The sequence below is a fragment of the Tachysurus vachellii genome, chromosome 1 (assembly GCF_030014155.1).
Source record: "Tachysurus vachellii isolate PV-2020 chromosome 1, HZAU_Pvac_v1, whole genome shotgun sequence".
NCBI classification, from domain to species: Eukaryota; Metazoa; Chordata; class Actinopteri; order Siluriformes; family Bagridae; genus Tachysurus; species Tachysurus vachellii.
The window spans coordinates 5,879,873-5,896,926 of record NC_083460.1 but is presented as its reverse complement, the minus strand read 5'-3'; the positions used below and the strand labels follow the sequence as shown (position 1 = coordinate 5,896,926).

At 38.9% G+C, this 17,054-nt stretch overlaps 1 protein-coding gene across 2 annotated transcripts; it reads left to right on the top strand.

Moving 5' to 3' along the window:
* Nucleotides 1–717: 717 nt before the first annotated feature.
* Nucleotides 718–16,734, top strand: LOC132845746 (protein APCDD1-like). Of its 2 annotated transcripts, none has more exons than XM_060869987.1 (6): nt 718–1,132; nt 5,936–6,119; nt 6,922–7,132; nt 8,024–8,338; nt 14,596–14,917; nt 15,192–16,734. In XM_060869987.1, the coding sequence occupies exons 1-6, from the start codon at nt 1,090–1,092 to the stop codon at nt 15,647–15,649; spliced, it is 1,533 nt and encodes a 510-aa protein (XP_060725970.1). In that variant the 5' UTR covers nt 718–1,089; the 3' UTR covers nt 15,650–16,734. The 2 variants fall into 2 exon arrangements, with proteins under 2 accessions (XP_060725970.1, XP_060725962.1); XM_060869979.1 differs by having other exon boundaries at nt 5,933–6,119.
* The last annotated feature ends 320 nt before the right edge of the window (nt 16,735–17,054 follow it).

Genomic DNA, 17,054 nt, shown 5'->3' with positions numbered 1-17,054 from the left:
TTCAGCTCTTACATTCATATTTTTATTACTTTAAAAAGGTGTTATTAATGAGCTGATGAGTTGAATGTGATTTACAGCAAACATGTCTATATTATTTTAATTTAAGTTTGTACCTGAGACTTTATTCCTTAAAACTTAGTACTTAATTCCTATAAAAGAAATGAAGTAAAAACCCATTCTAATAAAAATAGTCTACATTCAACTTATCTGGTAAAAGTTATTTTTAAATAGGTCTCGTTTGACCTTTTAATTCAACTGTAATGAGTGTCACATTTAGTCGTAGGTGAATCTGATGGAAACACAGCAGCTCATCCTTCTGTCCATATTATATTAAATATAGCAACTTTTGCAAATGTGCAAATTTTGCAAAAGAAAAACAATACAAGTTTCTGAAGAGGGTGTAATTTCATAACATGTTGGACTGAACCGAATTGAACTTGTGTAAGTTTAGAGTCTGTCTTTTCCAAGAGGTTACAATTGTGACCAGGAATAAAACTTACAATAAAATACTTACACAATGAATAGATTTGAAATGCATAGAGTTTGATCATTCATTAAGCTGTATAGACTGTAATAGACTTTTTTAGAGTACAGTTTAACTCTACTTCTCTGAGTGGTGAATCAAACGTACATCGACTCTCGCATGATTCGACTCAGTCATAGCGTAACGGTATGTTCAAAAGAGTCGGATCAGTAAAGTGAATCGGATCGCTTGTGACTAGCAAAAGGCTCCGATTTTAGAGATCAGTCTTCAGTGGTGATGGCGAACCTGGAGTTGAATGTTCGCTAACGGGAGTTGTCTTTTAGCTCATCTGAAATGCGTTCACTCTTTTTTCTGTTCTAAAAAAAAACTCCAAACGCTTAGAACACCGACAAAAATCACCGGTTCTTCAGTTCGGTTCATCAGCGCGAGCGCTACTCTGCTGGGCTACGAGCCGACACTTCTTCCCACACTCGCGGTTCATCAGGCGACTCAGCGTGGATCAGGAGGCTCAGTGTGAACCTGCAGAGTCTCCAGCGGTTTCTTTAAGGGTTTTATGATTTGCGCTTTATTTTGCCAGCGCCAAAGTAGAACTGCATGAAGACTGCATGAGGAGAATGGACATGACTGTAACACTGCTGCTGCTGCTTGGTGAGTCCTCATTCATGCTTTCTGTGTTACTCTCACAGGGAGCTTAAGTACCATAATCATTCTATAACACTGAATTCTATAATAATTCTATCTATAATCATTTATGTCTATAATACTTCCATTGGATACTTCCCAAAATGTGCACAATGTGCATGCATAAATTAAATGAACACATGTGAGTGTGAGATTTCTTGCTTGGGTGTGTATTTAACTGCCCTGATTAAACCTTTTATCATATTTGATCACATATCCATCATATATAAGGTGAGCATGTTTTATTCACCCACACCGGTTTAACAGGAGATTTAAACATCATTATTCTCGATATTATCATTAAGAATTATGTTATAATCAGGCCTCTGGGTATTTTTTTTATTTCATTTTCAGGTTATTATTGTCACATCCATAACGCTGATTTGACCATAACAACAAACAACTGTTGGCTGTTTCTCATCATCCTCAAATCCAGTATTAGTTTCTTCACATCTCATAGTTTTTTCTTAAAATGTGCCACCTTGTCACCTGTATCTCATTAATATGTAAAGCAAAATCTTAATTTATAAAATGCATTATAAGATATACAAACAGTCTCATGGGTTATGCAGCCTATATAGACAAAACATGTTACATACTTAAAGCATAACTTTACTGTTTCATGAGCTTCAGTAATTTGTTCATTATTGTTTTTACACTTTTATGATATTGATCCAAAATAGATCCTAGTTTTATTCATATCAGTCTTAGCACATCATAGTATATATATATCTCTATTCATATCTGTGAATATGTTCAGTTTGAATTGGCAGCTTTTCAAAATGTAGTCAGCTGTTGATTGGAAAAAATAAAAATATTGGTCTGTCATTTGGCAGAAAAAAAAACCCCATATTGGTTTTGATTGTGTTCCAAATGGTGTCCTGAGTCGTGCGTTCCTCGCACTATGGTGATATTGAGGTGTGTGTATGTATCTTGATAAAATCAGCTAACTGCATGTTGTAGTTCTTTCTAAAATTGCTAAACAGAAATTAAGTAACTTCACACTTTCTAATGCTTATTGACGGCAAGTTAAACGAATAGCAAAAGACACTTTATGGGTAATTTAATTAAAACATCTCTTTCACTGTTGTTGGATTTAATGCGGCAGCATCAGCTTTTCTTTGTACTTAACAACTCGTCTGCACTTATTAAGCTTTGATAATCGCAGCAGGTTTTGGGCCATGTAACTGCTGTTGGGTCTGCTTCAACATGGTTAGTAATGGCACACAGAGGGCGCTCAAGAGCACCTTCAGGTCCTGGAGTCAACTCCTATCCTGACATTTTAGTATTTTATCAGCTCCCAGCACACCTGATTCAGTTAATCAGATAATTACCAGCACTTACTGAGTTGACATGGGCAGGGAAAACTCCACATGTTCTGGACAGTGGGGGGGGGTTGCCTACTGCATAGACGGCCTGCAGCTCTCATTTGTAAGAGCAAAGGTTCTGTACTATAGAGGTTCTACAGGGAGATTATGTTTAAATCATTTCTTCTCAGAGGAAGAAAAAGCAATAAAGCGTTCTCCCTGGGGCTCTTGGGTTAGACGACGGTCATCCTGGAGTTGAAGGCTACGCTTTAGCTCTCTGTGATGCTGGTCTGGCATGGATGGGAATGACGGATTACTGCAATGCCTTTGACCCGTTCCATCTGCTAGAAATGACAGCCAGAGGCCAAACATTCAGCTCTCACTTCAAATGGGGCCCAGAGATAAAAAAAAAGCGATATTTTCAAATCCACTTAACTCTCGAGTGTGTTTAAAGGAATCTAACGTTCAATTAAGTGGCACGTTAGTGCAGCCTTTTCTTGCACCCATAAAATTGCCGATGTCAGGCTGGATTAAAGCATATCGTAAATTTATTAGGGGGCGGGACATCAGGATAAGGTTGAAGAGACCAAAGGAGGAGCTTAGAGATGAGATGTAACGTAAAAAGCTGCTTTCCTGCACACTGACGCTAAAGCTATGATATAGACTAATATACAAGATTATGCAGTTAGCAGAGCTCAATAAAAAGTATAAAGTAACATTAATCATGTATAGAAACGATTAATATTCAGTCCAAATGTGATTAAACACGAAGCACAGCAGATGGATAACATGCACAACAGAATATGAGGCAATAACCTATTATACTTACTCCTGTGCACGTTAAGGCCTTTTTCCTTTTTTATGCATCCAACAGAATTCCTGTGGACACATAAAAATTGTGTATATCACCTGTATCAACACACGACTAATAAAAGGTGTTCTGAGAGAGACAGGTTGTCCCTCAGTTATAAAGAGAGACATGGTTAAAGTGCTTTAGGAGAGATGCAGCATATCACAGAAGTTCTGGATTTCCCTCACCAGTTTTGGTCGACTCTGAAGCTCGTCCGTCCGTTTGTCAGCCGTCCCAGTACCGTTAGCTCACAGATGGGATCTGTCCAACTGGAAATGTTCTTGGTGGTTAAAGCATGGGGAACTGAGTGGGTGCTTTGAATTAGAGCTTGGGAAAAAGTGGTTATGGGCCTCAGGCTGGGGTAGAAGAGGCTATTTGGCTTCCATGCATGGAGGTTTGACAATTAAACCTCATATGAAGGATTTTAAAAAGCAGATTTGTTAAGCAAAAGCAGAAAACCAGGCAGCATCAGGCACCATCACAGATACACTAGTAACATTGAAGCATACAGTAGACAAAGACTGGCAGCATAGTCATGCATGGGAATTATAATGAATTCATGTCGAGTCGTGAACTTTCTGTACCCAGGCTGCAGGACGCCAGTAGATCGTAAATACCCTCTGTGGGTCATGGGTCATAAATACGCTTCATGCTTCAGTGACACTGAATACTTATACTGTATGTTTTGGCATCATGTATGCTTTGAAAATGCTGCCGATCTTATATGAGGATGATCCTATTTATTCCAATGGATCATCACTGTACTGGCTTTATTCTGTCTATGAAGCTTCATGCAGTATCAAATCTACTGTCATCTCTCTAGGCCTTTCTGTCTTCTGTCTTTCGAGTTAGCTGGGTTTTGTTTACAACAGACTTATTAACATGTGGATCAATAGCAGCAAGGTTTTCTGTTAAAATGCTTTCAATACAAAATCCCAGACCTTCCTTAAAAAAAAAAAAAAAACTGAAGTTGTGCAACTCAATGACAAGGCTAGGGTGCTAACGTGCCATTAGAAATTTTCCCAACAGCAGACATGTCAGGTTGCCTTTTCATGTTATCGCAGTGTGTTTACATAATAGAAGCCTTCCGGGTTTTGCCGTGGCCAACTTCTCCACAGTGGTTTCAGATATCACAGTTTTGAATTATTCACTTGGCAGGCTTTATGAGTGGGAGTCGGTGCAGGTGCAAATGGAGCCGGTATGTCCCCAGGGTGTAGAGAGACAGACGGACGGACGGACAGACAGGCAGACAGTCAGACAGATGGGAGGATGCACTATAGAACATTTACATAAGACATGAATGAGTTTTTCATGGGATTTATTGGTCAGTTGGGTCAAGATTCTCATTACACTTTTCCTCTTACAGCTTTCAGGTAAATTGGGAAAGATTACTGTTAATTTTTCCTCACTGGTAAAATGCTGCTCATTAGCTTTGAAAAAATAAGTTTATTATAATTTCAAAATCTCAGTTATGTTTGTTTTGTGTGAATTTGCATAATTTTTGATGGACTACACATTTACTTAACTTGCCTTTACTTTCTAGACACCGACCTTTAAAATGAACTGTAGCTAAAAGAAAAAAGTTTAAACAGATGGGTTTTTTTAATGTGCCTTGTCTAATCACAACTGAACACTTGTTGAAAGTGACGAATAATAAAATATACACAGTGAGCTACCTCGATAAAGGTGTAGCTTAAATACATTTTACTTACACGATACCCAAGATGAAAACAAGCCCTACAACAAGGGTTTGTTTATAAAATGCAAAGCACTCAGTTTGCACTGGGGATATGAAATTTACGCGTGTCCCTCTTGGTCTGACATACATGTCTGTAATCTGGCAGAGCTATCATATTAAATTGTATGAATCATCCATAGACATTTTTAGGCCTAAAAAGAAAACCAAAGAAATCCATGTAGTGCTAGTAATTAACCCGTAAAACAGATATGACATGTTATTGCGTGGCTAACACTATTAGCTAGCTTTGTTAATACTGCATTTATAACCAAGGTTATGACTGATATACCTCAAAATACTGTCCTGATGCCTTTTCATTTCAAATATATTTAGCTCTAAATTCCTCAGCCTATAGCTTCATGGTGACCATTGAGATCATTATAGCCCAGTAGAAGCTAAAAAGTGACAAAGGTTAACACAAAATGAAAGTTCTTAGACAATAATTTATCAGATGTGATGTACCTGATAATGAAAGGAGATGATGAGGCAGTGCTCACTGCGGCCTCAGATTCCTGTTCGTGGACCTGATGTGGTCTTCCTCTTTGGTAGATTATCTATCTTAAGTTTTAACATGTGCTTTCTGGGATGCTTTTTTGCTCACCCTGCTTGAAAAGGTTATTTGAGACACCCTTCCTATCAGCTCAGTTTTTTCTCTCATGATCTCTCTCATAAGTGTTTACATCCTCAGGACGACACCTGACTCTGTGTTTTTTGTTTTTCGCACCATTTTGTGTAAATGTTGTGCATATAAATCACTGTGAAGTAATGTAAATTATCAATCATCACATCAGTAGATCTCAATGAATAATTAGTGCTTTAATTTATACCCCTAAACATTATTGGTTAAGTGTGTGATGTGACTGTGTGTTCAGCAGGATGGACACTGGGCTCATCTCTGTATGTCGCGGATGGTCGATCACCTCGTCTGGCTCTGGAGAAGAGCTTGAGCTGGCCACCTAAAGACACGCAGTGTCAGCATATGCTAAAGCGTCTGCATAATGGAGCTCGTGTTACCGTGCAGATGCCCCCCAACATAGAAGGCCATTGGGTCTCCACCAGGTGAGCGTGTGACCTGAGATCAGGTCTGCTGCTGAACTGTGATCGTGAATTGCACTGAATATAAAAATACAGGCTTAACGTTGTACAGGAAATGAATAAAATGATGGATTATTCAGGGAATATATTCACCAATTTGTATTTCATGGTCTGTTTAGAGCATTAAAATTTTATGGGACAATGTGTTAAAGACTTGAGCATTGGGTAACTCGTTTCACTTGGTGTTTTAACTCTAAAAGCAAAACACTACAGGTAATAAAGACACTTTTGTTCATGCTAATCATTTATATTTATATATAACATTATATACATATAACTAGAGTGGAAACACAACAAAAAACGATTTTAATAATGAATAGAAATAAATGAATAAATAAAACCAAAAACAAAAAAAAGTTTCTAGATGATGCGCTTTCAGGAAGATTTCTGTTCATTCCCAGACCTCATGAGAATGATACTACAGAAAGGTTTCCATAAAATATAAATTATCAAGTAATTTATTAATATAATTAATATTTAAATATTTATTTAAATATTTTACATGCTATTTTCTTGGTGAAATAATAATTAACTTTTATTTTTTTTTCCAGTTCCTTTTTTTTTTTCCATTAAAATGTACTATTTAACATTTTGAAAAATGTAATTAAAAAAAAAAACAGCAATACATTACAGCTTTCATGACTTATATTTGATAGAAAAATGAATGTTTGTACACTTATTTCTATCTTCTTTTCTATTTTCCTGTCTTTCTTCCTTTTCCCTCCACACCTTGCTTCCGCCCTTCATTTTCTGTTTGCTGTGGCAGCTGTGAGGTACGTCCTGGCCCAGAGTTCATCACCCGCTTCTACCACTTCCAGCACAACCACACCTTTCAGGCCCATCAGTTCTACTACGCTGACAACCAGTGCACAGTGCCCACCTACACACTGGTGATTCAGGGCCGTGTGCACATGCACCAGGCCTCGTGGGTCATTCGCGGTGGCACAGAGGCTGATTACCACATCCACGACATACAGGTGAGACAGCACAATGGTAAACCATGACAAGGAAAGCTGTACCAACATTAATGTATGCTATAAGCTATCAGCATTTAATGTTATTTAAAAATGTTATGTTTTCCCTGTGTTTTGGGGGTTTCATCCTTCAGTCCAAAGACATGCTTTTATAAGATGATTGGCATTTCTTAATTGTCCGCAGTGTGGAAATGAGTGTAAGTGTGTGTGAGATTGTGCACTGCCTTGTGCCCCAAGTCCCCAGGGATATACTCCAGGTTCTCCACAAACCGCTACAGAAACTGGATGGTTAGATGGATTTATGTGTAATGCGCCAACCATTGTACTAGCCTCATTGGCCAATTAGCAAAGCAAGCTAAGCATGCTAGCTACATACATTCACCAGAGGCACAAATGATTTCTCTTATTTCCTACCTAGAATGATTTATATATATATATATATATATATATATATATATATATATATATATATATATATATATATATATATATATATAAAATCTCTGTAAACATTTAATGAGTAAACATGTATGACAGGAGAATGTGAAATCATGTACGTCAAATATGCACTGGGTCACACACCTTGCACAATACCTAAGTTCTATTAGGGTGCTGGTCTTTTCACACTCCATCCCTTCTTTACTACACTCATGGATTTACCCTGTTTCTTTCCATTGAGTGTAGTAATAAAAAAAGAAAATATTTAAAACTGGCCTAGTTTAAAGAGTTATTTATGCTCACTGTCATGGTTTCATTCCAATCTTGAAGACTATTATGGATATTGATTTCGAACTGTGATTAAATTTGAACCTGGTCTCCTTCAGCAGTGTGGTTTATTGTGATGTATATGGGATACTATGAGACTGTATTCATAATGCTCTACCTGAAATCCAGGTGGTGTGCCACTCTATGGACAAAGCCAAGGAGCTGAGCAGGCGTTTGTTACAGAGCTGCGAGGAAACCAAAGGCACCTCCTTGGAGCTGAACAAAAGTTATGAGCTGTGTAGTGAGGAAGGAAGCTGCAACTGCACTCATGACATGAATTTCGCCATGCCTGAGCTGCAGCTGCTGCGGGTCGAGAAGCAATACCTGAACAGGAACGTGGAGCAGCCCGTGGAGGAGCTCTTCCTAGGTGATATTGATACTGAACCGCACCGGAGGATAAGCCACAGGCCCTCGAGCTATCAGCCGCCACTGCAGAACGTCAAGGTCAGTGTTTGTGCAGATGTCTGCTTTAATGAACTTTTCCATACGAACATTTAAAAATTGCTGGAGGCGGTTTAATGTCTGTACTGACTCTACCTGAGTTGAGGAATACGTGAAATGATTTTAATATTGCAAATCAGATTGAAAGTGAGGGGGGCACGGTGGCTTAGTGGTTAGCAGAGGTGGGAGTAAGTCACACATGTGCAAGTCACAAGTAAGTCTCAAGTCTTAACCTTCAAGTCTCAAGCAAGTCCGAGTCAATTTTTGTGAGAGTCAAGTCAAGTGAAGTCACTGCTTTATGTCAAGCAATTCAAGTCAAGTCGTAGCTTGAGTCAAGCAAGTCACTGGCAAGTCATACAGATGTTTGATGATTTAACTAAATGTATATATACACATGTAGATATTTTGAGGAATGTTTGTAACCAAACCATTTAAATTTTTGGGTGAACTATCCCTTTAAATTGAATGTGTGTGCGTGTGCATGCGAGACAAGAATATGACTGTGCTTGCAACTCTGAGGTTTTTTATTTTTATATTTATATTAGGGTTTTAGGGTTTATATATATAGGGTTTATAATAGGGTTTATATATATATATATATGTGTGTGTGTGTGTGTGTGTGTGTGTGTGTGTGTGTGTGTGTGTGTGTGTGTGTGTGCAGCCCCATAAACGATCCATAAGCTTTTCACTCAAAGCCTAACACTGAAGACCAATTATAAGTGCTATTGCAAAAAAGCTGACATTTCCACATAAACAGTGACCAACCATTTACACTACATTGCACTTGCAAAAAATTTAATTTGATAGAACTTTGTCATTCAATTGTGAGCGATACACGATCAACAGGTGCACTTGATGCAAGGATGGCCATAACTCTTACCGCTACTTTGAACAAAGAGGGGAGGGTGTGTCTGTTCACAGCCCAAAACTGCAGGGAGTCCTGTCCATCACAAATGTCCAAATAGTGGTTAAAAGTGGTCGAATAAGGGGACTGGTTTATTAGTTAGTGCACGCTCTCCCTCTGCTTGCCTGCTGCATCACATGGTTATATTACGCTCTTGCGTGCGTTCAAAAACAGATTTAAAAGCTCAAATAAAAAAGTTCATTTAACTCAAATCATAAGTAAGTCTCAAGTCTTGAATGTCAAGTCAAAGTCAAGTCGAGTCTTTTTTAATATTTGTGTTTAACATTTGTGAGTTTGCATGTTCTCCCCGTGCCTCGGGGGTTTCCTCCGGGTACTCCGGTTTCCTCCACCGGTCCAAAGACATGCATGGTAGGTTGATTGGCATCTCTGGAAAATTGTCCGTAGTGTGTGATTGCGTGAATGAATGAGAGTGTGTGTGTGCCCTGCGATGGGTTGGCACTCCGTTCAGGGTGTATCCTGCCTTGATGCCCGAGGACGCCTGAGATAGGCACAGGCTCCCCGTGACCTGAGGTAGCTCGGATAAGCGGTAGAAAATGAGTGAGATTGAAAGTGAAACATATGGTTTCTCCAGCTGTTAAGACAGAAATTGGATGGACCAATTATCATTTTGTCAATTAACTTTACATGTATGTATATAGTAAGGAAGTCACAAATTCAGCTCTAGTCGGGGTGTTTTCTTTCTTCTTCTTTTAAGCATAGTTACATCAACCACTTCAGTCTGTTTACCTCAATAAAATGAACCCGCTTCAAGATCAAAGTCCTCCATAAAACTGTTTTTTGTTCACCACACTTTGGCACTGCTATGTCAAACACTCAAAATAAATCGACAGTGAAATTGCCCCGATTTGAGCTTTGATGAACATTTCTGTCCGTTGGCTCATACTCTAGTCCTTCACAATCACTCACATTATCTGTCTCTTTATCCCTTTAGACAAGTGTGTGCATTTCTGTCCAGCAATTGTCTCATTTGGATACATGTCATTGAGCAGGTCACATCGTACTCTAGCTGGGCGTTAAACAGCTGTCTAAATAAACCAAGCCTTGTTTTAGATGAATTAACGTTTTACAGATCAACATAGGGTCAGTGTTTTACTGAACAGGGTGGAACCGTGATGTCCAACGAGGAGCTCTGCAGTGTTAAGTTCCTCCAAGCAAGGACACGAACAACGAACCCAATCCCATATCCTGGAAATCAACATGTGGTATTTGTAGAATTCTCGTGGCTGTAAGAATTATTCCAGCAAACACATTCCAGGTCTGATTTCATGCATGCCTGAGGCAGTTCTCTGTTTCTCAGCCATCTCTCTCTCCCTCTGTCTTTGTCCACAATGCAAAAATAAGAGCAGCATTCAAGACTGGCCTTTGAGTTTATGGAATATAACGCCTTTCAAGTGTTTTATATGGAATGCTTCAGAAACACAGCAAAGATCACCACAAATGAGCTGGCTGGCCTTGGACACATGAACTGTACAGTATAAATTAAAAATATACACATATATGTGGAAAACATTCCCAGTTTTCCAAAAGCTCATAACTTTTTGTGTCTGGTATAATTTCAGATTAAATGAGACAGAAAGTCCGCCTTACAGAAATGATGTCCACATAAATGTGTGCCGTTAAAAAACGGTTTTGCACAATCCAGCCACATCGAATCATAACAAGAGTTGCTCTAACGACTGAGCCACAGGGGGAAAAAAACAACAACCAAAAATGAGCTTTGAAGCATGTGGCACTCATTTTCATTCTAATCAAGCCTAACGATTTGGTCTACACTTGGATGCGTTGTGACCACATCAGCCAAATATGGCAGAACCACGAATAAAAGACATTTAATTAACAACTCTGCCATGCACGGGAGGAGGGTTCCTTCCTTTTTTTTTTTTTTTTTTTTTTTAGATGTTTTATTGCCGTAATGACAATTCCAGCCATAAATCAAAAAATAGCAGCTCGTGCCCAGGTCCGGATCTGTTTTCAGAGGATTCGAGAGTGCCACTCTGTTCATTTGTGGTTAGTGGGTGGATCAGAGCTACATGGGCAGAGGCCAGCAGCAGTCACAACTGTTTTCTTCTTGTTTCCCATTCCTCTGCCACTGCTTTCCATTGTCCCGTCCCAAACCAGTTTGAGCCAGTCTGTAAGCACTGTCGATTGTTAATTGATTGGCACAACTGGGTAAGTCAGCACACAAATTAGATGTTGGTGTTATCATGTTTTAATGGTGCAGAAAGCAATGCGAAAGGAAAATACACATCGTTTTTCTTATGTGGTGTGTTTAACTAAGGCAATCACAACTTCCAAATGACTTTGGATCGCTTTGGCTAGATGAAAGAAAAACTGGAGCCAGACGGAGTGAGAGAGGAAGAGAGACTGAGACATGCTGTCAGATGTGTTGCATTTCTAAGCCTGAGGTTAGCCAGAAGAGCAGGGATTCATCAACTGAAATCTTCATCAGCAGGATGGGGTGAACACATCTTGTCCACACATGCAGTCTGTCTTTTCTTTCCTTTTTTCTTTTCTTTCTGTTGTTTCCTGTGTTGTAGTCTCTACCCGAGTAAAGACGCCTCATTCTAGCACATCATTAAACATTTTGGTTTGCACGCTGAAGTAGATAAAGACCAGAGGAAGGAAAATATGCCCACTGTTTCCTGCTATTCCATTCCATTCCATTCCATAAAATAAAATAATACTAAAAACAGGAAAGACATGCCTAGCTCTGCAGGTATCTAAAAAGTCCAAACAGTTTTTCTTTTCCCAGACAGAACATATAATCCTTTGGACACACAATGGATCTGGTCTGTTAGACGCTGCAGCTTGCTTAAGTATTTGAACAAAAACTGACGATCCTGTTTCATAGCCCCTCTTTGCTAGTAAAGTCTAAACATGTGGCTGGTTTCGTTTGACCTCAACTTTGACACACACTGTTTCATATTCCTCAAAAAAGCATGAGCTTCTTGTGTTTTTCATGTAAACTCTATCCACCACATTTTAATCATGAAACCTGGACTAGAATTTGAACATTTCCATATATTGAGAAAACAACCGATAATCCGTTTGAATTAAACTCGCTTTTAAAAGACGTCTAAAGGCGGATGATTAATTCCACTGATGTTTTCTTAGAGGTGGAAACTCACACTACAGTCATAGCATTTGCAAATAGTTAATTTATTCCTATGTCAATACAGGAGCCAACTTGTATATTTTTTTCTTATAAAAACTGATAAATTAGAAGTCAGGGAAAACAACAATAAAATGCCATAAAAACCAATTCACTGGGGGGGTGGGGAGGGGTATCTTTGTTTTTATTAGTAATTAGTGATATGCCTTGCTTTTTTGTTGTTGTTGTTACTTGGTTGAAAAAAATTTTTTAGTAAAAATCTCTGGATTTTCTTGTTTAAAATATTGAACTTGAATTTCATGAATTAAGCTCTAAATCTGGGACTACGTTTTTTTTGTTTGTTTTGCTTTTTTTTTTACAGAAAAACATGAATTTGTGTACAATGAAAAAGTGTAACCAACAAGTAGGGTTGCAAAGGGGCGGAAAGTTTCCAGTAAATTTCCGGAAACTTTCCATGGGAACTTAATCTGGGGGATTTTGGAAATATTCCAAATTGGAAACTTTACGGGAATTTATGGAAATTTACGGGAATTTATGGAAATTTACGGGAATTTATGGGAATTTACAGGTATTTATGGGAATTATTTGGAAATATAGGGAAATTTATATAAACTATATCATATACAAACATAAATAAACATTTTGTTTGGTCATAAGCAGACATGCATGCAAGCTAATACAAATTTTAAAAATGACGTCTTGACTGATTTAATTGTAAGTAGAACTTTAATTGATTATTTCATTGAGTAACACAAAAGCATAATAAACATTATTCTTGTAAAAAAAACATAAACTTAATAATTGTAATAAACATTATTTTATAGAGGATTTTTTACATTTTTGTAAAATGTGTGGGGTGTGGTCATCATAAAGTGTGTGTGTGGGGGGGGGGGGTCATCAAATTATCTGTGCATGTGGTAACACTCCTAATTTACTGCTTATTTTAAGAGTTAGTAAGGTAGTTATTAAGTTTAGGTATTGGGTACAATTAAGAATGTAGAATAAGGTCATGCAGAATAAGGCATTAATATGTGCTTAATAAGTACTAATAAATAGCCAATATTCTATTAATATTCATGCTAATAAGCAACTAGTTAAATGACTATAAAATAAAGTGTTACTGTGCATGTTATGGAAGAATGCAAGTACATGCAAGGGGTTTGGCCTCAATGGCCCTCCAGTAAGCAGTGTGCTGTGTGCAAGTGACCGAGGAATGCAGGGTACAAGTCAACTTAAATTGCATTAAATCTTCTTGTTTTAAACACAATTATGTACATTTAAGTTCCTTGTTATAAGCAACTCTGCATTTTTTTAAAAATTCCCAGTTTATTTCCATATATTCCCGTTAATTCCCATGGAAAGTTTCCAGCCTTGAAAATTCCCGAAATTTTGCAACCCTACCAACAAGTAATCTGTATCTAAAGCTAGCAAATAACTTGTCTCTCATGTCTCTCTAAACCTAGCTGTAGACTTTCATTGGTTCACTATCCAACACTGTCCCTGGTGGTTATCTGGAGTTTATAAAAACAGTTTTATCAGTAACTAGTGTTGTGATTAAATGGGATTTAGATTCTTTTTCTCACACAATTAAGTCTACATTATTGTATGTGATAATCCCCCATATGGCCTGCATTCAGTGTTCACCTTCTGCAAAGTTAGCTTATTCAAAACAACTAGCATTTGTATACTTTTACGAGGAAAAAAATATACTTTCACTCGCATCCTATACTGAGACTTCTTGTTTGGGTAGCACAATAAATCCAATACAAAGGATAAATACAAGGGGCAATACAACTAATGCTACCATACAAGAGTGCTAGAGGAGCAAAGTGCACAGGTGTCAAGAGTCAAGGAAAGCGCATAGGGATTAATTACATGTTCACAGAAGATATATGTGTTTTAAAGGTAGCGATGGATTCTGCTGCTAAGTTCATTCCATCATTAAGGGGCAGTCCGTTTTTGAAAGTTCTGGAAAGGGACCTCATGCCTCTTTGAGTAGGTACTACCAGACATCAGTTGTTAACCAATTACATGTTAAGGGAGGGAGCATAAACCTCAAGGAGAGTGTTGAGGTGGGTGAGGGGTTGCTGTTCCTTGCAAACCACTTAATGCCTTTTAGTCAAGGGATACTATTGGTAGCATGCTCAAAAGGACCCATTTCTAGCTGTGACATTTATAGAGATCTCAGTTCTGATCTCTCTTTCCTCACCTTCTCACCTCCAGAGTCATGAGCAGAACTGCATCGCGTGTCGGCTCATCTCACACTCGGACGAGTTCCACCCTCCGATCCTGCCGCCACAGCCTGAGCTCGCTGTGGACCTCTATGGCCAATGGGTTTCCCAGCGGTGCGAAGTTCGCCCAGATGCACTCTTCCTCACAAGACATTTCTTCTTCCACGATAACAACAACACATGGGAGGGTCACTACTACCACTACTCAGATCCCATCTGCAAGCACCCAACTTTCAGCATCTTTGCCAGGGGGAGGTACAGCCACGGTGTCCGCTCCACACAAGTCATGGGTGGAACCGAGTTTGTCTTTAAGGGTAAGTGAGGCTAAATTTTGTCAAAAGTAGCTTTTTAGGAACTGTGCGGCTGGGCAGTGCCACTGCAAGCACATCAAGTCTTCTTGTTTTTTGATCAGATGCAGGGATTTCAGGGGATGATTTCAAAAGCTCAGGGTAGTCCGGATACCCTATGGAACTAAAATTATCTAGTGTGGGGGACCCAACTATTGATACTTCCAATGGAATTCAATCCAGACATGAGTGTAAAATGAAATATGGAAAATATTATCTAACTCTGTCTTTCTGGTTGTAGTGACGCACATGCGGGTGGTACCGATGGACCCAGGCACTACATCTCTCCTGAACATTTTTAATGGGAATGAATGTGGTGCTCAAGGCTCATGGCAGATTGGAGTGGAGCAGGACGTGACACAGACCAATGGCTGCATGGCGCTGGGAATCCGCCTTCCACACACCGAGTATGAGCTCTTTCGAATGGAACAGGACCCTCACGGTCGCTACCTGCTCTACAATGGCCAGCGGCCCAGCGACGGCTCCAGTCCTAACCGGCCTGACAAACGTGCCACGTCCTACCAGACGCCGCTGGTGCAGTGCTCAGTCAACAGCCAGAAGTCACAGGTCAATCTTAGTCACCATACAAAACTGCACCAAAGGTTGAACAACAGCTGTCGCCCAACTCACCAAAGCTACTTGATGGAAACTGTGGTCATTGTTGGATTTAACATGCTGATTATGTACTTCTTTGGTTGAAAGAACTACCCCAGAAGCTGAACTGATGTTTCTGTACATCTTTGTACATATCGACACAAGGAGGATCAGAGATATCTAAGAACACACTCTGGCTATCTGGGAACAAAATTACTTGACGTACTTGAGCATTCTGCTCATTTTTCTGGTTTCTGGGATACAGTTGGAATAAATGGAGATGGAGAAGCATGTGGAGAGGCAGAATGTCTGTTTTGTCTGCCTCTGTACTGAACAGACTGCAAAGAACTGAAATTGCTGCACCACAGTAACTGCACTTTAAAAAAAAATAATTCAAGCATGACTGGGAACTTTTACAGTTCCAATTTGTTAAAAAAAAGATAATTCTTGTTATCAGCTTCATCAAAGAGGGGTTCCTGTTTATTCTCTCAACCTTTACTGTAGATGTTTATGCTAAGAAAGAGATATTTTTCTATGGTATGATGTGTGTTTGTGTGCAAGAGCATTTGAAATGTCAAAATGAACCGATTCAGGGTCGCGTCGCTTGAAAGGGAACGACATTGTACCATATTATCGGTCATGAATTCTTACTGGACAGTAAAAAAAATTAACATTTGTTTTTCTTCCGTGAAACAGGAACGGGTAAAACTGCGACACAGTGTTCATGTTTAGTTTGGAGCAGAGTTGGAACAGGGCGGCTGACAGGGCCAGTTCTGATTTCCTGATGGTTCATGAGGTCTGCATGTGTGCCGTAAGCTATCATTTTTGCATACTGTATTGGGTTATGGCACGAAGAACATTCAATTGTGGCTTTGGATGTTCCACCAAAAACTGACATTCTTCCCTGCAGTTTGATCTTTTGAGGAAATAAAACGGCAATATTAATTTCCCCCACTGGTATAACTTGTGTTTGCTGAAAAAGCAAGCAGAGTAAAATATGATCCTGTTTGAGACAAGAGGTTATGAGGCATTATAGATCTTTATGTTTGTTTTGATACAGAGTACTATATTGTTACTAAAGCCTATGTAGATCCACAGCTGAACTACGTGCATCATTACCTGCAAGTGCCTTAAAAAGACATTGTCCTAATAACTGGATTGTAAGACTAGAAATAAAATATTTAAATGGACTGTATGCCTTTTTTTGGTATTTCCTTTTAATCTGTGGTAATAACAAATGTGCCTGTAGGTTGTCAAATTTTTACTAGCCATTTTTCGCTTTTTAACCCCCAAATATAAACGACTTTTCACAGGTATTGCCGAGAGTCACTGTGATGAGGCAATACAAGGTTAAACCATGATATGTGGCTGCAAGGTTCTAGTTAGCAACCTAAAAAGACAGGGTCGGTGTTGCAGATTGCTTTAGCATGTATATACAAGAGTTCTTAAGGTCTTACACAAGGAGACTATGGATGATAGCCATCTGAAATTCTTCTGGAAACTTAAACAT